Genomic DNA, 26,205 nt, shown 5'->3' with positions numbered 1-26,205 from the left:
GGATATATGTAAATCTAAGATGAACATGTGCATGACAGAAGAGCGGGACTTTGTATGCGATGATCTTAAGGTGGCCAAACAGGCTGAAAAGGTGACGGCGAAAGCTAGAAAGATGCTACGTTGTATAGAGAGAGATATGGCCAGTAGGAAAAAGGAGGTATTGATGCCCCTATATAAGACTTTGGCGAGACCTCATTTAGAATATTGTGTACAATTCTGGAGGCCACACCTTCAAAAAGATATAAAAAGGATGGAGTCGGTCTAGAGGAAGGCTACTAAAATGGTATGTGGTCTTCATAAGGCGTATGGGGACAGACTTAAAGATCTCAATCTGTATACTTTGGAGGAAAGGCGGGAGAGGGGAGATATGATAGAGATTTAAATACTTACATAATGTAAATGCACATGAGTCGAGTCTCTGCAATGAGAGGACATAGGATGAAATTAAGAGGTGATAGGCTCCAGAGTAATCTAAGGAAATACTTTTTTACAGAATGGGTGGTAGATGCATGGAACAGTCTCCCAGAAGAGGTGATGGAGACAGAGACTGTGTCTGAATTCAATAGGATCTGGGATAGGCACATGGGATCTCTCAGAGAGAGAAAGAGATAATGGTTACTGAAAATGGGCAGACTAGATGGGCCATTTGGCCTTCATCTGCCATCATATTTCTATGATACAGGTATTATATGTGCAAATAAGTAGGATTTAGTATGAATACAGTACACAATACTTAACGTGACCATTTATTTTTTTATCAAAAGGGGACATCTATTAATTGTCAATCCCACCCCCAATTTCTTCCATTCATTTTCTATGTACACATAATATCTTATTAATTCATAATGGTAAACCATAAAATGGAAAAAAAACTACAAAGCACACTATACGCAGAGAAAATGTTAATTATCATTTATATTTGGGGAGTTTTCAAAGATGTTACTTCAGTAACTATAGAAAAATAGACAAATATTGTGCAAAATATAGACAGCAGATATAAATTCTCAAAACTGACACATTTTGATCACTAAATTGAAAATAAAATCATTTTTTCTACCTTTGCTGTTTGGTGATTTCATGAGTCTCTGGTTGCGTTTCCTTCTGACTGCGTATCCTTTCTTTCATTTCTTTCTTTCTGCACTCAGGCCCAACAATTGTCCCTTTCTATTCCCTGCCTTCTTCCTTCCTATGTCCTTAGTGACCTCAGTGTTTCCTTCCTATCTCATTAGTGTCCCTTCCTATGTCCTTAGTATCCCATCCTATGTCCTTAGTGTCCCTTCCTATGTCCTTAGTGCCCCCAGTGCCTCCTTCCCATGTCCTTAGTACCTTAGTGCCTCCTTCCTATGCCCCCAGTGCCTCCTTCCTATGTCCTTAGTGCCCCCAATGCCCCCTTCCTATGTCCTTAGTGCCTTCAGTGTCTCCTTCCTATGCCCTCAGTGCTCCTTCCTATGTCCTTAGTGTCCCTTCCTATGTCCTTAGTGCCCTCAGTGCCTCCTTCCTATGCACTTAGTGCCTCTTCCCATGTCTTTAGTGCCCTTAGTTACCCTTCTCATGTCCTTAGTGCTCTCAGTGCCTCCTTCCCATGTCCCCCTCACTGCCATCCAGACTTTGTCCCAATCCCACCCCCAAAGCCAGCCTGCCTGCCTACCTGCCTCCCTGCCATGCCAAAGCCAGCCTGCTTGCCTGCCTACCTCCTTCCCTCTCTGCCGTGCAAAAAAAAAAAAAAAAAAAAGCTTCCCTCCTGCGCCCGATTAAAAGACTTCCCGGTCCACCGCCGCTGCTTACCTCCCTGCTGCTGCTAATCACATCCCAGAAGCCTTCTTCCCGACGTCAATTCTGACATCGGAGAGGACGTTCCGGGCCAACCAGAATCAAGTTTGTTACAACAATGAAATATAAAGTAAACAGTATACTCTGAGGGTACTTACCAGAGATAGGAGATGTAGTAATCATTCAGTAAAGGGAAACATTGAGCTGTCAGAATAGGACAGCATTTTGAAGTACAATACAGTTGAGATATGTACAAGTAGATTGGTGCGATTATGGTATGTCGAGTTTGGGGAGGGAAATCGTGGTTTCTGGAAGGGTGAAATGCTGAGGAGGTTGCTGTGGAAGAGCATACTTGTTATGTATCGATGGAACATATGTTCTCAAAATGAAAAATCTTCCATTTCTTTTGAAATCTGGGGTAGTTAGGTTCTGTCATGGTTGGTGACTTCAGTATTCACATCGACACTGCTCTGCACCTTCAGGAATCAGTGTTTTTGTCTTTTCTAAACAACATCAATCTTCTGTAATTTGTCCATTTTCTGATGCATTCTGTGTGCAGTTCATACTCATGACTTAATACTACTTCAACAGATCACTTCTCTGTCTGTCATACATTTTCAATCGTTTCCCTTACCGTGCACAGACCATATTCTAATAACATTCTCTTTCCATGCTTCATTTGGTTTTCCCTCCCCTAAGGTTCTCAAGATGGCACAATATCTTATTTCATGATGAACCACCAGGACTCTTCAATTTGTTCCCCTTTTTTCTTCTTCTTTCCTGGGAATTTCCTCAGTCTGAATCTTGATGAGATGGGTAACTGCTGGAACTTTACGCTGAACCCTCATTTTTCTCTGATGTTCCACAATGGGCTAGCCCTCCTTCGGTGACAAACTTGTAGAGCTGAACATTAATGGTGCAAGCTCCAAAACTCGGTATCTTTGACCATCTTCAAAAATTACTGCAGATGTTCTTTCCAACTTAAGCTAGCTAAGAAATCTTACTTTTCCAAGCCAATATTTTATGACATAGATCTAATCGTGGCCTAGAAGCCTTCTTCCCGATGTCAATTATAACGTCGAAGAGGATGTTCCGGGCCAGCCAATCGCTGCCTGGCTGGCCTGGAACGTCCTCTCCGACGTCAGAATTGACGTCGGGAAGAAGGCTTCTGGGCCGCGATTAGCAGCAGCATGGGGATAAGCAGCGGCGGCGGACTGGGTTTTTAAAAAAATCGGGCGCTGGAGGGAGGTTGTTTTTTTTTTGTGCGGCAGGGAGGGACAGGAAGCGATCGCCTGTCCCGTTGTCCCTGCGCACAGCTTCGGGACACTGTCCTGGAAAACGGGACATTTCGGCGTCCCGAAGCTGTGTATGGGGACAACGGGACAGGGGATTCCAAAACGGGATGGTCCCATTCAAAACGGGACTTATGGTCACCTTAACAATACTAGTATTATATGTATTGTGGCAGGGAAAGTGAGCAATCCCCAGATACACAGGGATTGGCAGCAGGAGCCAGTCCTGCCACTGTTCAAAGAACCATGAGAACAGACCATAAATATAAGCAGGAAGTTCCAGGAGACAGGGATAGTCCTGGAACCGAGGTGTATTTGCCCTTAAACAAGCGTACTGATGAGCAGCTAGCAGGGGCAAGTTTTGCACTCGCTTCTAGATTCACTACTTGCAGAGGTGGTAGGGTAAACCTCACTCAGCACATAGCAGAGAAGCTCATTAAGCAATCTGCTAATCAGCCAATGAGGGAGCCTGTTAGTTCGGCTCTACAGGATAAACCAGATGTGTTTCTACTGTTAGGAAGGCACAGACCCAGGCAGGAGCAGCGGGAGAGGAACAGGTAAGCCAAACTTTCTGGCTACAAACTACACAGTTCTAAAAGGGACTGCAAAGCTGACACACTGCAACATATCAGGACAGGCAAGGAACTTGATTGTAAACTTCCAGCTAGGAGAGTATGTAGGTCAGCTCACCTAGTTAATCATTATCAGAGATTAAGTGTAGCTGATAGCAATGTGAAGAGCCTGTCTGATGGAGAAGGCGGTTTATCTGGGTGCCTGGAAATGTTCCTGGCAGTTTATCTGGGTCCCAGAAATATCCCTGAAATTGAGCGGGTGTGAGAGTGAATGTAATAACATTGGCATATGCACAAAAGACAGTTGGATTAACCAATAGGCCAAGTAGGCACGTGCCTAGGGCCCAAAATGGTCAGGGGGACCCGATGAAGGAGGGCATCAATATTGTTTTTTCCAAATGGCGATGGGCCCCTCCAGCATTGATTGGCAATGCGGGCCCCCCCGATCAGCAACAAGGGCCCCACCCCGATTAGCAATGCAGCCCCCTCCCCCCATCGACCTAAAGTAAGAAAAGCAAGCAACGCGGGTAAGAAAGGCAATGGGAACTGTAATTTTGCAAGCGGTGCTGCTTGCCCAAAGCTTCCCTCTGACGCAGCTTCCTATTTCCGCCTAGGCGCATGGTGGGGCGGGGCGGGGCAGGGGGACCAGTGTACTTGTGTGCCTCAATGAATTAATCCTGCCCTGGGTATTACCAACTGGATCACGGCTGATTCACTGGCCGATTCCTCAACAGCGATCGATGCACTATCAAGTTTGCATGCAAATGATTTGCATGTAGGTGCAAATCATGTGCATGCAAACGCGACCAGTTCAGTCTCTCAGTGAGCGATTGACACATGCGCAAAGCCCTGACAGTAGTGACAGGGAAAACAGCCTCCTGTCTCTGCTGTTAGGGCTTCTGGTTTTGTTTTTTAATGGCACAGATGTTGTGCGTGTGTTAAACACAACCTGTCCCATTAAAAAAAAAGCCCCCCTGAACTATGCCCTCCCACCCTGAGCCGCCATCCAGCCCCCCGACCAGCTGTCCACCCTAGTGCTGCCTGATTTCCTATTCGAATTGATTCACCAATTCACATTGGGTGAATTGATTCGTTTCTACAAAAAAACAAACTGACCGATTCAAGTCAGCGACTCGGCCCCCTTTAGAGACCCGTTCGGGCTTTCCCTCTGCTCCTGGAGTCTATCTAATGTAACTTCTGCTCTGCATGCGCTACCCGACCAACGGCTACAGGCGAGAGCCCAGAGGCCACTACCGCTTCTGCTCCTCCCATCTTTATTCTTGCACTCTCTCCCCTCATGCTTCCGAGTACACCTCTATCACCTCTTCCGCTTCCTAGTGCCTGACAGCTCAGTCCACGCATCCTGCCCTGCGTACAAATCTCCCAGGTGTATCTAGATTTTCAGAAAGCTTTTTTCAAAGTTTCTCATGAGTGGCTCCTGAGAAAATTAAAGAGTCATGAGCTAGGAGGCAATGTTCTGTTGTGGAAGCCATGGAATATTTAAACTTTATGGTTAATAAAATGGAAAGGTTGTATGGGAAGATCCAGGGCAGGAGATTTTTCCAAGTCATTAGATTCAAAAACTAATGATAAATGGACTAGTTTTCGAGAAGTTAGTGAGGAGAGAATTCCAAAATTTGTACATTCTTTACATCTTACCAGAGCTGTGGATGACCCCTGCTCGCTGTCTATTGTTCAAAAATTAGGGAACAGAATTTTACCTTCTTTAACAATGATTGTTAATAGATCTCTGCAGTCAGGCTATATGCCAAGGTTGTTGAAAACAGCTACTGTTAAGTCAAAATTTTAAAAAACGCATTTGGATGACACAGAATTAGCAAATTTCAGGCCAATTTTTGTTGTCCCATTCTTAGGAAAGGTAATAGAAAAGGCTGTTCTGGAACAACTAGTGGAATTTGTTGAGAGAGAAAAAATCCTTGATTGTCATCAATTCGGATTCCGTACCGGACATAGTGTTGAGACACTACTGTTGATCAACTAAAAAGATGGATGGACCAAAATAATACTATTTGTTTCGTTTCACTAGATATTTCTTCAGCCTTTGACACAGTGGACAGCCATATCCTGTTGCAGACTTTGAAAGATTATGGTGTGGACTGTGTTATAATGGCTCACATCTTATTTTCAAGACCGTATGTTTAAGGTGCAAAGTAGTGATAACTTATCCAACAGTAAGCCAATGTACCACAGGGCTCAGCCCTTAGTTCGTTACTTTATAATTTGTACATGTCATCATTAGGTGAGAGTCTTCAGAAAATAGAAGTAGCATATTGTATTTATGCTGACAACATCAAATTTTTCTTTCCTATGCAAGACTGGAGAGGTGAATTGAATGAAAGATTGACTGGATGTATGAAAAGCATGAATGAGTGGATGGTGAAGCACAAATTGGTTCTGAATCTTACAAAATCAGAAGTTATGTTGATTGGGAGAAAGGAGGATCCACGATGGCCTAGAGATTAAGGTGTTTGATCAGATCCTATTGATACAATGAAAGTTGAAAATTCTAGGAGTCTGACTGTATTCCACATGAAGGATCAAGTTTTGGCTGTAGTTAAATCTGCTTTTTTTCAGTTGTGACTGTAACGTCGTTTAAAATCGATGATGTCAACATATGATTTACGATAGTGGTACAGACAATAGTCTTATCAAAATTGGACTATTGCAATGCCCTTTATTTAGGGATTACAACAGTACAGTGTAAAGCATTACAAATGATTCAAAACTGCTGCAAGATTGATTTGTGGTGTTAGAAAGTTTGAACATATAACCCCTTGGCTAAGGAATCTCCACTGGTTACCTGTACGCTTACGTATTATTTTCAAGACATTAGCAATGGTCTTTAAAGTCATTTATCATGGGATTCCTTGGTATTTATTAGAGAATGACACGGTGGCGGTTTACCCGCGGCCACCGCATTTTAGCCGCGGGTCACCGCCGAAAACGGGGAAGAAAACTAGCAGTCGCTGCGGCGACGGGGACAAGGCCATTCACCGCCCGCGGGGCGGTGAATGGGTCTTGTCCCCGCAGTGAGGCATGAAGGATCGCGCGGTCCCCGCAGCTCACACCCGCCTGCCCAATCGATTCTAGTGTTTAGCCAGCTCTCTCCCTTCTCCTCACCTTAGTTTGTAGATTTTCTTTTTCGGCGACCCGCACGCTATCAGAGAGCCGCGCACCCGCTGCTCCTCAGTTTCGATCTTCTGCTCTGACGCAACCGGAAACAGGAAGTTGCAGCAGAGCAGAAGATTGAACACTGAGCAGCCGCGCGTGTGCGGCTCTTTGGGAAAGCGTGCAGGTCGCTGAAAAAGAAAGCCTGCAAATTAAGGTGAGGAGAAGGGAGAGAGCTGGCTAAACACTAGGATCGATTGGGCAGGCGGGTGGGGGCTGCGAGGACCGTGCGATCGCTAGTGTTCCCGGCTCAGACTGTAAGGAGGGAGTGAAAGGGAAAAGGATTCTGGGCCAAGGTGATGAAAACGGAAAGAAAAACCCACAGCAGGAAAGAAAGGGAAGGACAGGCAGGTGAGCCAGATGCTAGAAGCAGGGGGGGGGGGGGGGGAAGAAAGAGGGAAAAAAGCTAGATGGGGTTGAAAAGAAGAGACACACTGGTATGGAAGAGGAAGATAGGGGAAATCTGGACACAGGAAGGTAACAGAAAGAGGGGAAATTATGTGCATGGGGCATAGGGACAGAGACAAAAAGGGGACATGCCATGGGGATGGAATATGGACACAGGGGGGGGCAATGGCAGATACATAGGGGAGATATTAGAAAAGTATATAAAATCGTACCCATTTGAGGCTTTTATGTATGCAGCGGTGACGGTGACGGGGCGGTGAATGGGGTTGCAGTGGCGGTGACGGGGCGGTGAATGGGGTGGCAGTGGCGGTGACGGGGCGGTGAAGGGAATGGCGGTGACGGGGCGGTGCAGAGGATGGTGAGACGGGGACGGGGCGGTGACGGGGACCAATTTTTTCACCGTGTCATTCTCTAGTATTTATCCCAAACCATGGCAATCTATCGCCCGCTTAGAACTCTGTGGATTTCTCAAAAGTGCATTATGAGAATACGAGAGCCTCTGCTATCTTCATCATAGGAGTACGGTAACTCTGTGGAACAAATTGACTGGACCGCAAAGAGCTCTGCCCGATATTTTGAAGTTTAAGAAAATGCTCAAGACCATACTTTTTAAAGAAGCATTCCAATGAATGATGTTTCTGACCAATTTTTCTTTTTGGATTTACAGTATTATGGCGAGTTGTGAAACAACTGTTTACTTTGATTGATTTGTAATCGTTGATGTTTGTACAAGTCTAATTTGCCATATTTTATGAATGTTACTTTTGTAAAGTTGCCTAGGAATAGGTGGTTGAGAAATCTTTTAAATAAAATAAAATAAATAAATAGAAAACAGAGGGCAGGGTTAAATGGCCCATTCTCAATGGAGAGGGGGGTCTGTACTGAGACTGGTGCTATTTAACATTTTTATAAATGATCTGGAAATTGAAACAAGTGAGGCAATTCAATTTGCAGATGACACAAAACTATTCAAAGTTGTCAAAACACATGAGGACTATGAAAAATTGCAGGAAGACCTTAAGAAATTGGAAGACTGGGTATCCAAATGGCAAATGAAATTTAATGTGGAGAAATGCAAAGTGATGCACTTCAGAAAGAATAATCCAAATCATATTTATCTTATGCCAAGGTCCATCTTAGGAGTCAGCACACAAGAAAAAGACCTGGGTGTCATTGTGGACATTACGTTAAAATCTTCTGCGCCTGTGGCACAAAAAACAAACAGGATGCTAGGAATTATTATAATTATAATGCTTCTGTATTGCTCCATAGTGCAATCTCACCTTTAGTTCTGCGCACAGTTCTGGTCACTATATTTCAAAAAAGATATAGCAGAATTAGAAAATGTTCAAAGAAGAGCGATTAAAATGATAAAACAGATGGAACTCCTCGATTATGAGGAAAGACTAAAGAAGTTGGGGCTCTTTAACTTAGAAAAGAGACGGCCAAGGGGGAACATGATTGAGGTCTACGAAATCCTAGGTATAGAACGGGTAAGAGTGAATAAATGTTCCACCCTTTCAAAAAGTATAAAACCAGGGGAATATTCAATAAAATTACATGGAAATACAGTGGAACCTTGGTTTACGAGCATAATGCGTTCCAGAAGCATGCTCGTAAACCAATTTACTCGTAAATCAAAGCGAGTTTCCCCATAGAAAGTAAGGGAAACTCGCTTGATTCGTTCCACTTCCCATCCCCTCCCTCCCCCGGCTACTGACATTGCTCCACCACATCACATCCCCCAACCCCCCCACCCCACCCCGAGGCCACTGGTGCGCTTCTACATCTCCCCCCTGCGAACAAGCATGCCCCCCCCGCCTGTAAATGCTGCTCCCCCATGAACCGGCATCACCCCCCCCTCACATGAACTGGCATCCCCCGCCTGCCCAAACTGTGGCTTCGGCATGCAGCACTAAGCCACAGGAGGTGCCAGTGCCCGAAGATCGTGCCTCTCCTCCGATTGGGCCTTGAGCATCTGCGCATGCTCAAGGCCTTCTGGCTCCCGCCTCTCTCCGAGATTCTCAGAGAGAATGAGAGCCAGAAGGCCTTGAGCATGTGCAGATGCTCTAGGCCCTGTCGGAAGAGAGGCATGATCTTCGGGCACCAGCACTAGCACCTCCTGTGGCTTAGTGCTGCGTGCCGGTGCCACACTGGGGGTAAGCTTGCAGTTTGGGCGGGCGGGGGATGCCAGTTCGCGCGGGGGAGAGCAGGCGTTCACAAGGGGGGGGGGAAGCAATGCCGGTTCGCAGGGGTGCAGCATTTGCAGGCAGGGGGGCGATGTCGGTTAGCGGGCGAGGGAAATCGCAAATCGAGTCAATGCTCGGTTTGCGAGTCACGATTTGTAAGAATGTTTTGCTTGTCTTGCAAAACACTCGCAAACCGGTGCACTCGTAAACCGAGGTTTGACTATACTTTTAAAACAAATAAAAGGAAATATTTTTTCACTCAAATAATAGTTCTGGAACTCATTGCCAGAGCATGTAGTAGTAACAGCAGTTAATATAGCTGGATTTAAGAAAGGTTTGAACAAGTTCCTGGAAGAAAAGACCATAGATAGGCAGGCAGGCTGGCTTGGGGAGTGGGGGTGGGACAAAGTGTGGAAGGCACTGAGAGGGACATAGGAAGGAGGCACTAAAGACATGAGAATGAAGCACTGGGGGCACTAAAGACAGGAAGGGGCACTAAGGACATGGGAAGGAGGCACTGGGGGCACTAAAGACATAGGAAGGAGGCACCGTGGGTACTAAGGACACAGGAAGGAAAGAGGGAGGGAATAGAAAAGGACAATTCTTGGGCCTGAGTGCAGAAAGAAAGAAATGAAAGAAAGGATACACAGACAGAAGGAAACACAACCAGAGACTCATGAAATCACCAGACAGCAAAGGTAGGAAAAATGATTTTATTTTCTATTTAGTGATCAAAACGTGTCAGTTTTGAGAATTTATATCTGCTGTCTATATTTTGCACTATATTTTTCTATTTTTCTATAGTTACTGAGGTGACCGAGCTCGCGGAGATGGGGCGGAAACGGGGTTTTTAAATTTTAGTCCTAGTAGTTTGCCGGTCCATAAAATAACTCTTTTATTTCTGCTGGTCCACGGGTGTAAAAAGGTTTAAAACTACTGTTCTAGGCAATCGCCATTCACAGTTCCTCCCCTCCCTTTAACAGCACAAACAGCATTCATATAATTTGCATGCTATTGTGCTAAGAATCACCAGCAATACAAAAATCGCTCCCACCATGGTATTTTTTTTTACCATGGTATCGAAGCTTAGAGTATCTGGCCCTCAATATGGCTATTCTTATGTTCTTATGAGAATGAGACTCAACAGAGATAGATATAAACTCATAATTAATGAAGGACCTGATATAGAAAACATTTTAAACGGCCAGGAGAGGTTCTTGGTCATTTAAATTGCCTGTCCTGGGTTAATCAGGCATTTTCAGTAGCACTTAACTGGATAGTGCTGCTGAAAATGCCCAATTAGCAATTAAGCCCAAACTGTGTATTTTGGGGTGTTCCAGGGGCAGAGTCAACATTTAGTTAAGTGCTGATATAGAAAGCAGTCCTATCTTTATGTGGTTCTTCATGGCTGGTTAAGTGCTGAATATTGCACTTAACCAGCTATGTTTTCGCTGGTTCTGTATACCCAGAAATTCAATGCTGGAGCCTAGAAATGGCCCGGCATTAAATTTCTGGGTGTAATGCTGGCAGCAGTTGTCAAAACATTGAGCACCAATGGCTGAACATCTGGCCCAAAGAATTTTATGCAGACATGGAACAGTAATTATTCCTATTGGAGGTAAGCTCCAAAGGGTGGTGGTGAACGGCACCCCCTCCGAAATGATGGAGGTGATTAGTGGAGTACCACAGGGCTCAGTCTTGGGCCCAATCCTATTCAACATCTTTATAAGAGACTTGGCAGAAGGGCTTCGAGGTAAAATAACATTATTCGCCGATGACGCCAAACTGAGTAATGTAGTGGGCAAATGCACAACAGACGAAGATTCAGTGCCCGACAACATGATGCACGACCTACTCCTACTGGAGCGATGGTCTAGGACATGGCAACTCAACTTCAATGCCAAAAAATGCAAAGTTATGCACCTGGGCAGCCAGAATCCATGCAAGTCTTATACCCTTAATGGTGAGATCCTAGCAAAAACGGTAGCAGAACGAGACTTGGGGGTAATCGTCAGTGAGGACATGAAGTCTGCCAATCAAGTGGAGCAGGCTTCGTCCAAGGCAAGACAAATCATGGGCTACATACGAAGGGGTTTCGTCAGTCGTAAGGCGGAAGTCATTATGCCATTGTATAGATCCATGGTGAGGCCCCACCTGGAATACTGTGTGCAATTCTGGAGGCCACATTATCGCAAGGATGTGCTGAGACTGGAGTCGGTGCAAAGAATGGCCACCCGGATGGTCTCGGGACTCAAGGATCTACCATACGAAAAACGGCTTGACAAATTACAGCTATACTCGCTCGAGGAGCGCAGAGAGAGGGGGGACATGATCGAGACGTTCAAGTATCTTACGGGCCGCATCGAGGCGGAGGAAGATATCTTCTTTTTCAAGGGTCCCACGACAACAAGAGGGCATCCGTTGAAAATCAGGGGCGGGAAACTACGAGGTGACACCAGGAAATTCTTTTTCACTGAAAGAGTGGTTGATCGCTGGAATAGTCTTCCACTACAGGTGATTGAGGCCAGCAGCGTGCCTGATTTTAAGGCCAAATGGGATCGGCACATGGGATCTATTCACAGGGCAAAGGTAGGGGAGGGACATTAAGGTGGGCAGACTAGATGGGCCGTGGGCCCTTATCTGCCGTCTATTTCTATGTTTCTATTTAAATAAGGCTCATAGAGAGGAGTGGCCTTTTGTCTTTTAATTTCTCTCATTAAAAATATCTTCCAATGTCCATTTGTTTCTTGGTATAGCACTATTCTCCATGGGCTTTGAAGAGGTAAACAAAGATTGTAGATGCTAAAGTTCACTGAATCTCTTCCTCTGGATCTTCTTTTTCAGAATCTGAGACAAAAAATGAACGTGACCCCTTCACCTATGGTGAGTTTAACCTCCATACCTGTGCTGACCCCATACCTCAGTGTGATCCTAATTCCAATCTAGCTCTGCGCTTTACTCTTGCATCAAATCTGATTTTTAGTCCTAACCATGACGTTAACCCTACAAACTTTATTGTTGTACTATGTCTGAACCCTATCTCTAACCCCTATATTTTAATTGAGTTTGAAAAAAAACTCTGTACCTACTCCTAATTCTATCCTTAAATGTTCCCTCTGGGACTGTGGCTGGATATTGTGGTGCCCCAGATTGGGGAGAAGGACTTCCCTCTGAATGTGGCCAGCTTGAGGGTGTTCCCTTCTGATGTAGCAACTGGCCGTGCTAATGAGGCTGGGGGCCATGTGGGAGCATACCTCCCCTGCAGAACTGGTGGCAACATGACATCAAATTGTCCCCTTCCCAAGCCAGGTGCCTCAAGTGAATTTCCATATTATTTAGGCCTTGTGATGGTCCTGAATACTCCTTATCTTTCATGGAATGTGAACCCTAAGTCTAATTCTTGTGTTGTGCCTAGCTCCTTGCATGTGGAGGCCTAATATTAATCTTTGTTTGAAATAATTTTAATTCTAACAAGAGGGGAAAGCATAAAGAGCATGGCTTATGTAATTCTTTCTACCCCTCTACATTATGTGTGTGTGTACTTGTGCACAGCTGTTAGTATGTATCTGTGTATTAGGTTTGTGTGTGTATGTGTGTGTGCATATACATCTATTTTGTATGTCTATGTGTATTTATTTTATTTTTAGTATTTATATACCACTTATAGCCTAAGTGGTGTACATTCAGGTATTTGAGCATTTTTCCCTATCTGTCCTGGCAGGCTCACACTCTATCTAATGTACCTGGGGCAATGGGGGAATTAGACATCAGAGAGAAAGCTTTTGCCGCAGACGCGGCCCATGGCTTTGAATGGAAAAACGATTGCAGCAAGGGAGTCAGCCAGAAGCTAAACACCCGCTGGAGGGATGCAAAGAAGAGAAAGAGAGAGACCTAGAACTCACTGCTCTTAATTGCTTTCTTCAGGCCTTCCTCCATGGACACAGAAAGTAGGTGGGACCTGGCAGCGTGGAAGGCCCGAAGCAAGCAAGAGTAGCAAGTTGTGAATGCTGCACTGTTGACGGGTGTGTGAGGCAGGGAGAGGAAGGGGAAGGGGGGGGGAGAGATATGCTGCTGAACAGGGAAGGGGGGAGGGAAGGGGGAAGAGAAATGCTGCTGTAACCAATTGGGGAGAGAGAGGGAAGGAGGGAGAAGGAAGACAAGGGAGAGGAGAGGAACAAGAGATGCCAGGGAGGGAAAGGAAAGAAGGAAAGGAGATACCAGACCATGGAGGGGGAGGGAGAGATGCCAGGGCATGGGGGAGGAAAGAAGCAGATGCCAGACCAGGGAAAAGGAAGGAAGGAGGGAGGGAGAGAAAGGAAGAAAGGAGAGGAGTTGCCAGATAATGGAGGTGGAGTTTGGAGGAGAGGAGAAAGATGCTAGGGCATTGGGGGAGGGAAGGGAAGGAGATGTCAGACCATGGGGTGGAGTGGGAAGGAAGGAAGGAAAGGAGAAGAGAGATTCCAGAGTATAGGGGAGGAGGTGAAGACAGAAAAATTGAGAGGGGGTGAAGCTGAAAAGAATCATGTACAAAAGAGAGAAGGGGCACAGGATATACAGTTTATTGAAGGGACATAGAAAGAGGGAAAATGCCATATAGAAGAGAGAGAAGGTGGAAAGCCGATGAAAAGGGCAGAGAGGGTGGACAGTTGATGGAAAGGGCAGAGAGAGTGTGGGCAGTAGATGGAAGGGGTAGGGAGGGCAAAAGCTGGGTGGAAGGGGAAAAGAGAGGACAGATGTTGCATGGAAGGGAGAGAGGACAAACACTGTATAAAAAGAAGAGAGAGAAGAGAAGATGATTAAAGCAGAAACAACAAAAGGTAGAAAGATTTTTATGTTGCTTTACTTAGAATCAAATAGTATTGTAACTGTATTGATAAAAGTTTATAAACAGGAAATAGAAATAAGGCAATCTTTTTTGGACTAAACCCCTTTCCTCAGGTCAGGATAGGATACCATAACAGCAGTATACTGTACTGTTCTGAAGAAAGATTTGTCCTCTGAAAGCTAATTGAAAAATGGATTAGTCCAATAAAATGGTATTTTCTTATTTCTCATTATTTGTTTTATTTCTATTTGTTAATTTGTAAAGTGGTGATTGTTATGTATCAGGTTTTTTTTTAAATTTACATCTAAGGTCTTTATATTTTGCACATTATTAGGGGACATGTGTCATTGTTTCTGTAGTGTTGTAGTGTTGCATTGTATGCAGAGTCTGGTTTCTTGGCTGTTCAGTTTAACTTTTGTCTACATATTTCTATTTTTAGTTTGTGATTATTCCATATTGGGCAAGGGTGTATCTCTGTTCTGTGTGTATGAAAAGGACATGGTTTTCTGTTGGCATTGACTGTATAGGATCAATTGACTGTGCCAGATCTGGCTTGTTTAATTTTACAATGTGTGTGTTGGTATTCCAGTGTTCACTGCAGTGTTTAAGATGCTGACATTTCCTAGGTACACTCTTGTGCAATATGTGGATCGTGTCAAAAAATAATGGGCCCTGGGTGTCACATATGCTAGGGTCAACACTGGCCCTAGGTAAACCTTCAGTTTTGTACCTCCTCCAATTAACATTTAGACCCCTTGGCCCTCCCAACAATTATCAGTGCCCATCCCAGAATAATCATCGCAGTCAGTTCCTCATGGCTGTTTCAGTGCGATGAACTGGCTGCGATGAATCCAACTCAGCATGTAGGCCCCCCCAAAATTATATCCACCCTCTGAATTAGCAGCAGGCCGCTGGGGGGAGGGGAGGGGGGAAGCAGTCAGCAGTGAGCAGCAGGCCACAGGGTAAGGCTGGGAAGCATGCATGAGGCAGTGGCTGGTGGGGTTGGCGGTGGCAGTGGCAGTGGCTGGCAGGAAGCCTGGGCCCTGGGCTGGAGCTGCACTTCATCTGCTCACTGATAGGGTCCTGGGGGAAGAAGCTGCTGCCAGAGCTGCTCTTCACAACAAACGGTCAGTGGTGGCTGGCAGAGAGACCTGACCAGAGCTTTCAGGTGCTCATCTCAGGAGGCCCTTCCAGAGCTTTCAGCAGCTAATCTCAGAAGCCCAACCTCTCTGTAATGGAATGATTCATATGGCTATTTCAACTCAGGCACGATGAAACGTTCTGTGATGAAACAGCCATGATGAATTATCCTATTCCGGTAGTAGATTAGATTGGGAGGGAAAAAAGACTTTGCAATCATACTGCTTGCAACCTCAAAAGGATCCAGCGAGAGGTGAGGGAGGATAATTTACTCATAGGCATCTCTGAAAAGGAACACTTTTAAGGACAATTTAAATGTCTAGTGAGGATTCTAATCTAAGGTAAAAGGGGAGAGCATTCCATAGGGTTACAGAGAAGATGCTATTACTTCTGGGAGGGACTCAGTCAGTCCTCAAAGTTTCTCTAACCTGGTTCAAAGGAATCCAGTCCAGGTTTTGTCTTTAGCTGCTTCCTGGCTATACTTGAGTGCCAAGTGAAGCAACATATTTTAGTCCGAAGTCTCTTTGGGTTGTACTCCAACCAGGAAAAGAAACTCCAGAAATCCAATCAGCTTTCATTAGTCTTTGTAAGTGCAAGGGGTTCAGAACTTCTTTTTAATGAAACCTCCCTCACATAGGCGCATGCAAACATACATGCACTGACACCCAAATACACACATGCAAAACAAATAAACACACACACATATATTTTTTTATAATCTAATCCAGTATTTCTGAGTTGCACTATGCCTAATTAGATTCAAGGCAACTTACAATATAAGGAATTATAGAATGTATAAACTACATTATATTATAGCAGTCTGAAGAGAACCGAGTTATGAATGAAGTAATGGGGAAGGGAGGATTGTACTTTTATAACACTTGAGTCAAGTTTGGGATTTAGTGATACTAGGTATATTGAGTTAGTTGGCCATAGTGTGTTTGCCAGGGGTGTCCAATGTCGGTCCTCAAGGGCCGCAGTCCAGTCGGGTTTTCAGGATTTCCCCAATGAATATACATGAGGTCTATTTGCATGCACTGCTTTCATTGTATGCTAATAGATCTCATGCATATTCACTGGGGAAATCCTGAAAACCCGACTGGACTGCGGCCCTCGAGGACCGACATTGGACACCCCTGGTGTATGCTCTCAAAGAAGAGAGTTTTTAATTTTTTTTTGGAATCTGTTGTAAAATGTTTCCATCCTAATGTCATTCGAGAGGTTATTCCAGGTCTTGGTACCAAGATAAGTGAAAAGCGAGTTGAATATGCATTTGTATTTAATTCCTTTGGGACATGGGATGAGTAGCTGAAGTGATATCAGTTTTCTGGTTAATGTTTGACAGGAATTGGTGAATAAGTTTATGAGCGGCTCTGCTGTTTTTCACAGGGTAAGGCAAAAAAAGAAACTTCCTACAGTTTTTTTTGCAGTTTATTCAGCAATTACTTTGAGTTTCAACAAGAAATTTTACATAATTATTTAGTCATCATACTTATATATTACTACTAAACAAAATTTTATTATTTTAAGCTATGTTGATGTTACTGACATTTTAGCGTTATTACTTAACGATTTTTGCAAGTTACAAATGATCAAGGCCAATTCTTAAGATGATATGATATTGTATTTGCTCCAAAACCTTGTTCATACAGAGGTCCATTTTTGAAAAGGATGTCTAAGTTTGGTTTGGATGTTTCCCACTAAACATCCAAACTCGAAAGCACAGAAACAAATATTCAAAAATGTTCAAAAATATTTCTTTCTTTGAAAATCACCTACTTGGACATCTAGGCCAATGGGACGTCCAACCCTTAGGACGCCTAACTTTATACTCCATTTTCAACCAAAGAAACATCCAAGTTGAAATGTCCAAATCGAGACCATCTGGACGTGGGAGTGACCATCATTGTGACAGACTGGCCACACAGATATGCCAAAGAACAGTGGAACACCTTAGAGGGCACTGCTGTGAAATTCACATAAAGAGTGCCAAAAGTATATCTCACCATATAATTTATGATGAGCCCTCCAAAACTCCACCCAAACCTACTAGACCTACCTGTCTACCACCCCAATAGCCCTCATGGCTACAGGTGGCACCTATATTGCAATAGAACAGGGTTTTGTGGGGCTCACACTTTCCACCATAAATATAGTGGTTACAGTGGCTTATGGGCCTGGGTCCTCCTCTATATGGTTCACTAACTCATCTAACAGGTTACTTAAGACACCTGTGTGATGCTCTACTAGGCTTTCCCATACCTAGTGCTGCTGGTCTAGAGACAGGTATATACTCCTTCATTCAAATTTTGGGGGGTGGGTGAGGTTTAGTGAGCAATGGGGGTGTGTGGGAAGATAATGCCTTAATGTATCCAGTGGTCATCTAGTCAGTTTGTGGCACTTAGATGCTTCTAAAACGCTTAGAACATTTCCATTTTCCATTTCCATTTCTAGACTGCAAATACCTTTCAGTTCATTGTGGTGAACAAAGAAACTGTAAAACCACAGTGACTTACAAAATTTACAGAAACAATTTGTATAAAATAGCAAACATTTTCAGTTATAAAATAAATTGCTGGATTTTCAATTACTGATAAATTTTTTTAAACAATGATGATTTCAATAATTTTCTAAATTGCAAATATAAATACAATGCTTGCAGACCAAACTTTCTTGAAGAATTTCAATTAAAAATGAATGAATATTTTCAATTCAATGCTTTAGAGGAAATCTCATTGGAAACATTGTGGGATGCTTTTAAAGCTACCATAAGGGGACAAATCATATCGTATTCAGTACATATTAGGAAACAAAGGAAAAAAGAATTTTCTAATTTGGAATAAAATATTAAAGATTTGGAGTCCAAATTGGTTTTGAAATAGGAACCAATTACATTACAGGCCCTCTTAAAAACAAAATATAAGCATAATGAGATATCTTCACAATTGGCCAGGAAATATTTGTTTTCTCAACAAGCTCTGTATTAAGAAAACTCGAATAAGGCGGGAAGATTATTAGCTAATTACCTTAAAGGAAAAAAAGAAAAGTAAAAATTGTTGCAATTAAAGATGAGAAGGGTGAAACTCATTCTCAAATTGGAAACATTTTAAAACAATTTCTGAAATTTTATAAAGCTTTATATTCTTCTAAGTCTTATTCAAATAAAGAAATTGAAGGTTTAGCGTTTTTAAAGTTGACAAGGGGCCAAAAATTCCCGAGCATATAAAAGAAAGTCTTGAAAGAACTACAAGCAGCATTGAAGTCCCTTAGAGTTGGATCCGCTCCAGGTGGTGATGGTTTCACAGTAGAGTTTTATAAATCCTTTCAAATTACCCTATTACTTCATCTATTAAATTTATATCAAGCTCAACTAACTAAAGGTTGCATTTTAGGTACTATGGCAGAATCTTTAACTATAGTTGTACCAAAGCCAAATAAAGTCATGTTGGTTTCAAATTACAGGCCTATTTATTTGATCAATGTAGATGGGAAATTGTTGGCTAAGTTATTGGTATTGCGCTTGGCCAAGGCTTTCCCTTATATCATTGGTATGCACCAAATGGGGTTCATTGCTCAAAGACATTCTTCAAACAAAACCAGATTGGCTTTCCACATGTTAAATTTAACAAAAACCATGGAAGATCCGGCTTTCTCTGTATCCTTGGATGAAGAAAAGGCCTTTGATCGTGTGGAATGGACCTTCATGTATCAAGCAATGGATTGGTTTGGTATTGGTTCTGGATTCATACAAATGATTCAAACCTTGTATAGTTCCCCTTTTGTTAGACTTTATATTAATAATAATTTTTCAGAATGCTTTCAGCTCCAGAGGCTGATGGTAGCCTGCAAGGATCATTCCAGCATCAGCGATCCTCTCTGTAGGCTGCTCCACTGGTATAATTAGGTAAATGTAAGAGCGGGATGCCAGGGGGGAAGCCGAAGGACACTGCACATTTCCTGATTGACCCTCCTCCCTCACCCCCTAAAGCTGGAGCAGCAGCGGCCAGCCAGCAAGAGGCAACGCTCCTGCTATAGGGGGTGAGGGGAGAGGGTCAGTCACCGAATCTGGAGGCTGATTTAAAAAAAAAAATTGATTTGAATCGATTTACCCGAAGTGAATTGGTTAATCAATTTGAATCGGAAATCGGGCAGCACTAGTTGTCAGGTTACAGGGGAATGTTTAAATATTGGGGCAGTTAATAGAGTAGTGGAGCAGTTGCAGGTGGTAGTTGTAAGTGGATACAGCAGCTGCATGAGGTATTGGGCTGCATATATATTTCTGGCAGCGATATCAAAATGATAAGTAGTTATGGTAAGTGTGAGGGGTAATTTTGGGACAGTGGGGAAGTTTGGGGGAAATAGTTCTATTGGATAGGGCTAGTTTTGGTGGTTGTAGGCATTTTATAGGGTGGTGGGAAGAGGGGTAGTTTTGGGGGTTAGAGGCAGAAAGTGAGGTATTAAGGCAGTTGCGGGGGAGTGAGTTTTACAAGTTGAGGACAGATTGTGAAGGTTAGTTTTAGGGGTTGGGCCACTTGTGGGGAGGTAGTTCCATAGGGTGGGGCTAATTTAGGTGGTTAGAGGCATTTTATAAAGTGGTGGGAGAGTAAAGAGGGATAATTTGGGAGATTAGTTACAAGTTATAAGTTTCAAGTTTTATTTAAAATTTGTTAACCGCTTATACAGGGTTTCTAGGTACAATAATGTCCGGTGGCTGAGCAGAGGACGAGTGTTAGAGAGATTTGTGGCCTGCTTGGAAGAAGTTAGGCTATTTATGAACGAAAAGGGGGAAGACTATCCTCAACTCACCAACATGGCCTGGCTTACCAACCTCATGTTCTTTACAGATTTTACTAACCACTTTAATGTACTAAACAAAAAATTACAAGGCATGGGAAAAACAGCAGAAAGCATGTTTAGTGACATCAAAGCTTTTGAGAGAAAATTGCATGTTTTTGAAAAAGACCTTGAGAGTGGACAGCTAAAATATTTTCCCAACCTAAAACTACATTTGGATAATTCTACAACATTTGTGGACAGTCATAAAAAACACCAGGAAATCCACAAAGCATATTCCACCATTGTAGCCGAAGCAAAGGAGAATTTTAGTAAAAGATTTTCTCAGTTCCGTAAGATGGAGACAACCCTTTCATTTATAACTTCCCCAGAAAAGCCCACATTTGAAGATCTTGATCTTTCCTGCTTACAGTGGTTGGATATTCAAAATTTGGAAATGGAGCTACTGGAATTTCAAGAAAGCTCTATCTGGAAAAGTAAATTCAATGACCTGTGTGCGGCTCTTGAACGTATTGAGTGTGAAAGGGTGACAAATGAAATCACTGCTAGCAGTTCTGAAAATGAAATCCTAAAAGCGTGGAATTCTCTGCCAGACAATTTTAAGTCCATGAAAGCACTTGGGATTGCTCTTCTTACTTTGTTTGGGTCATCCTATGCTTGTGAGCAGCTGTTTTCGGCTTTGAATCATATAAAATCTGATGCTAGAAACAGATTAACGGATGACATGAGTGCTGCATGTGTTGCTCTGAAATTAACGCAATATGAGCCAAGGATTGACAAGTTATCAGCATGCATGCAACAACAAAAATCACATTAATTTATTTCAGAGCATGCCCAATGCATATGTTTACATGAAGCAGTGTTTTCAGTTTGCAGTTATGACACTTTCTAAGTTATTTAAATATTATTTAAAGATGTTATTTAAAAAAGGGACTTTACATGGTCCTGTTGTATTCCAATCTGGAATTTCCAATAAAAACGGTTGGTTTAATTGAAAGCTCTTTTGTTTTCTTTACATCATATTATTAGAAATGAAATGATTTAACTATTTTCTAATTTGATTGTAAATTTTACAAAAAAACATGTATAGACTCTTTGGGAATACACACCGAATCTTGACACAGTTAACAGTTTTAAGAAGTTTATCTTTTTTTTTTACTCAGGATACATTTGACATGTTATGTGAATAATACATTTAAAATATATTGTGTAACTGAATCAAATTCTTCCTAAATTCATTAAATTGAATGAAATCATTAAAACATTATAAATTGCCAATAAATTGAAATGAAAACCAAAGGATTGTGAATCAAATTGATTCTCTGACAATACAAAGATTCCAACCTTTAAAAATGATGTTACATAGTTCAGGCAACTTTATAAAGAGTTTTTAGATACTAAAATCTTGTTATTAAGGTTTAATTGACGTGCTGGCACTTTGAGGAAATTCTTTGGTTTTGTGCGGCAGTTTGGGCACTCGGGCTCAAAAAGGTTAGCCATCACTGGCCTAGAATCTTCAAAGTGAACATTAAAGTCACCTAATATTATTGGTTTAGTAGTGGTTGTGCAAAATTCAAAAATAAGCAATTGAATGAGGATAATCATATCTCAACAGATAGGCAGTGGTAAGTATAAGAGTAGGCAACCTATAGAGAGGTCATTAACAAGTTTGAATTGAATAAACTCAAGTGGGGAGTTGCCAATTACTGTTCAATGTCCATTATCAGGGATGTTCAGTGAATACATTCTTTCTTTCCCTAAACGATTATTGTAAAGATATGAAAAACCCGGAGGACAGGTGTATGACAGGTAAGCTTCCTCTCCCTCAGTCAGCCATGTTTCCATAATGCAAAAACGATCAAGTTTATGATGAAGAATTGTGTCTTGTAAAGTATGGTGTTTTGTTCTCATTGATTAAGCAGGTATTAGCGGTAGAACGACAGTTGTAGAAGGGGGGAGTTTTACAAGTTGCTGATAGGTGCTGATTCTGTACATGGCATCTAGAAAATGGACGCCAGCTGTGTATTAAGGCACCACTTACAGAATCATGGCAAGAACCCTAGGCATCAGAAATGTAGGCTAGGGTTTTACATTTCTGGTGCCTAAGGTCCTTGCAGAATCGCAGCCAGCGGGGCCTAGTGACACTGAAGTCTGGTGTCGCTCCCTAAACATGCCCACTTCCGGGCTTTGGCATCACTAGGTGCTAGGTGCTGTGGACCCAGGCACCAGTCCTGGAGGCCACCTAGTGGCACCAAATGTTTTTTAAATGAGTTTTTAATTGTTTTTTTAAAGGTGCAACCAATTATTGCACCACTTATAACTAATTAAAGCGCCAGTAGGCTAAGTTAGGCGCCAGTGTCTTTCTGCAACTTTTTTAAAAATCTGCTCAATAGTGGGTAGAGGTCCAATTGTGAGGAGGGATAGTTTTAGGGGTTGGGGCAGTTACTGGAGTTGTGGGGCAGTTGTGGGATTAATGGTAGGGAATGGTGTAGCTTGGGGGTGATCAGGCAATTAAGGGGCTAGTTTGAGATGGGGAGTTTGTGAGGGAGGAGCTTTTGCAGGGGTAGTTTGGGTGGTAGGGCTGTTGTGAGGACATAGTTTGGGTGGTTGGGTTGTTTGTGGAAGAGTGATCTTTGGTCCATAGTTTTGGAAGGGGGATCATTTTGTGGGGTGGTAGGCAGTTGCAGGTATCTAGTTTTTGTGAACTAAGCAAATACTGCGATGGTGAGAAAGGTTATGGTGGGAGGTTAATAGAGAGAAGAAAGTAGAGAAAGGGACAAACAGGGAAGAAATTAAAAATGAACAACAAGAAAGGGGTAGAGAACATGTAACCTCTCTAGCCCTAGTACATTTGTCTTTGTTTTGCAGATTATAAAACCCTGAGGATTGGTGGCCTGGTCTTTGCTGGGGTTCTCTTTATTCTAGGGATCATGATTATATTAAGTGAGTTCTCATCCGCTCTCAATTATATTTTATGAATGTTAATATGAAGAATATAATCAAATTTTTTTGTTGGCCATTATTTGCAGTATGAGTACCGAGGAAGCTCTTATGTGTCTGACCATTTGTCCCTCTGTTCATTTTCATCTTTGAGGGTTGGGCTTATATCTTTGAAAGTTGTGCATGCCCCGTAACTTGAAAAATGATATGAACACACAAACCTTTGAAAATGAATGTGCCTTAGGAAAGTTTGTGTACTTATCAGAGTACATCTTTCCAATCCTGTTTACTTTAGATCCAGAATACTTCACTGTTCTTTTCTGGATCCAGCTCAGTTGGAACCAGCATCTTTTGGGCCTTGATGAAATGAGCCTTCATTCACAGCTAGCTGGAGTTTTCCCCAGTTTAATCCTATCCCTACCCTCATCTATACCAGGTACCACAGTGGCATTCCACAGACTATGGCTCTCTCTAGAACTTGCCTAACCTGAAACCCTAAATCTATCCACTAGCTGGCCAATATTCAGTGCTATTTGGCCGGCCAGGAACGACCAAATAGCACTTAGCTGGCTATCTGTCAATATTTAACAGGAAATAACCGACTATCTCCTGCTGAATATCTGGCTCAGCAGATTGCCACTGACTGGCCATGCCATGTGATATATAGCAGGTCACCCCCAATATTCAGCATCTGGCCAGCTAAGTTCAGTGGCCAGATAGACCTTCCTGAAAGGATGGTCTGTGTTTGACTGCTAAGACTTAGCCGGCCAGCTGCTGAATATTGGTATAGCCAGTTATGTCTCAGTCAGCTATGTCTCAGCCAGCCAAACATAGACTGGAAATTCAATGATGGTCACTGGATATGAGGCTGGCATTGAATTTCCAGGTTTGCCACAGACTGTGGGAGATAGCTGTGTGTCTCCTGTGCCACTGTTGAGGACTGACTAATGCTCTATCCCCTCCAAGGACTGTGAGCTCTGCCTCACTGCATCGGGCTTTGAATTCAAACCCACTGGCGTGGAGCACTGCCAGTGAGCCATTGGGCTGGCTTAGTCAAATGTATTTTTGATGGGGTTCTTATTCTCTGTTTATTTATTTGACATTTTTATTCTAATCAGGTAGAAAATGCCGCTGCAAATTTAATCAGCACCAGAGGTATGTTCTTTCTTTTCTTGCATGACAGCAGCAACACTTTCTAAGTTTTGGATGTATTCATGCTTTACATCTGGAAGTGTGATGTCTGCACAGGAGTTTGATGCAGATCAGCTCTTCAGCTGCCTGTGTTGCATTCATGCTTGACATGTATCAGTGTGACACCTGCACAATACTCTGATTAACATCTGCTCTGTCAATGCTGTATTTTTGCTTTCAGACACAAGATGTCATGCTGATTGATTCTCTTTTGAATTTGGTTTTAGGTCTGTCTTATGTTTTTTGGAGTTATTTTCTATTTAAAATTTTGCTTTGTGAACCACATTGATTAGTTATAAGTTGATGCGGTATATCACATTTTTAATAAACATAAACATAGTATGATGTCAGATTAGGGCTGCGATGAAAATCTATATATGTGCTGCATTTATCCTTTACAATTCTAAGCCTGGTTTCACCTGACACCATATTCAGGAGGATAATGGCACTCCTAGTTTGTCTATTTTGCTCTCAAAAATATTATTCAGAGTATTTTCTCCCTTTCTAAAGAGCAGGTTACTAAAGACCATATATTATGTGAGTTGGTGATGGTGGCCTAAGAAAGTGCTGTCTTAGCACTCCTGTTATTAAAAGATGTATTATCTCTAAAATGTCAGCAATTTTGAGGCACAGATAGGACTCAGCATTTTTGTAACCTGCTTTGGTATTAGGGCTGCTGCCAAGTCACCCAGCACAAGGAGGAAGAATTAAAACCAGTCCTGGATTTCTGGCCCCTAATCCTAATGTTTTCTGGGACCTGCAAGGCTGATTTCAAATGGTACAAGAAGCATTTGAAATGCATCACGTTGGTATGAAAGTTAAAAACCAGGATTGGTCTAAAATGCCCTAAAGTAGTATTTTTCAGTGTAAGGCCCAGGGACTAATGGCAGACCCTGAAGATCTATGGAGTGGCCCTCATCATCATTCTAGCTTTTTATCTTCTCTTTGACTCGCTACTCAAGCTCATGGCTAAAAGGGGAAAGTAGGTGGGAGGAAAAGCCGCTTGCTTGAAGAACAAGGTATTTCTCAATAGATGAAAAGGATACCCTCAATAAAAAGTTTGAAGGTGGGCTAGTGAGATACATGCCACTGATACACACTGGTCAGCAATGGTGCAGCCTCACATGGAAAGATATTTGGTGGCTCTACTTCATTAAATTAATTTGGATTCAAAGTGGCCGCAATGTAAAAATTAGTGAAGACCACTGCCCTACTAGAACTGAGCCATGTCACATGGGGGCCAATTTTGGTTAATAAATCCTGATAAATCATTTTAGAACAGGGCACCAGTGTGAAAAGTCCAAAAAGGTACCTATTATAGAAAGGCAACAAAATCCCTAAAACACCCTAGCCTTATACTAATTCCAGACCAACCTATGCTTTTCAAAAACTCATATTGAAAATTCTTATAAATACATACCATATATACTCGAATATAAACCGAGATTTTGGAGTGAAATATAGCCCAAAAATAGTGGGTCTCAGTTTATATTTGGGTCCTCAAGTCTGCACGCTCCCCTGCCCCCAACCCAGACCCATTGCAGTCCTCCTGCAGGCCTGCCTTAAGCTCTGGTGGTCACATCCTTTCCTGGCCAACTGTTAACCACCCCACTTCCCTCCCACATCCCGAACCCCTCTACAACATACCTTTTGAACCCTGGTGGTCTAGCAATGAAGTAGGAGTGAGTTTTCTTCACTTCTGCCCCATGCAGAGCTGCAATCAGAAATGGCTGTGCAAGCTCCCGGGGCAGTCTGGTGAGTTCTCATGCCTCCTTTCTGAGGCTCAAGTGAAGATCTGCCCTCCAGCTGTCTGTTTTGTATATTCACTTCACATATGTCAGTGCGACTTATGTATAGGGTTTGGATGTTGCAGTAGTTGAGGCAAGAGGTGATAA

The 26,205-nt window shown here is 42.7% G+C and overlaps 1 protein-coding gene across 5 annotated transcripts in view; it reads left to right on the top strand.

Annotated features, from left to right (window-relative positions):
* The window catches only part of LOC117369323 (phospholemman-like), a 79,714-nt gene that overhangs the window by 40,248 nt on the left and 13,261 nt on the right, over positions 1–26,205 (top strand). For 3 of the 5 annotated variants that reach the window (XM_033963752.1, XM_033963754.1, XM_033963750.1), the window contains 4 exons: positions 12,265–12,303; positions 21,956–21,988; positions 23,048–23,122; positions 24,238–24,274. In XM_033963752.1, the coding sequence (XP_033819643.1) occupies positions 12,265–12,303; positions 21,956–21,988; positions 23,048–23,122; positions 24,238–24,274 (184 nt within the window). The remainder of the gene's footprint in view (positions 1–12,264; positions 12,304–21,955; positions 21,989–23,047; positions 23,123–24,237; positions 24,275–26,205) is intronic. The other 2 variants (XM_033963755.1, XM_033963751.1) reach the window with 1 other exon arrangement.

This window comes from Geotrypetes seraphini, chromosome 11 (assembly GCF_902459505.1).
Source record: "Geotrypetes seraphini chromosome 11, aGeoSer1.1, whole genome shotgun sequence".
Lineage (NCBI taxonomy): Eukaryota > Metazoa > Chordata > Amphibia > Gymnophiona > Dermophiidae > Geotrypetes > Geotrypetes seraphini.
This window is presented reverse-complemented; position numbering and strand designations above follow the sequence as displayed.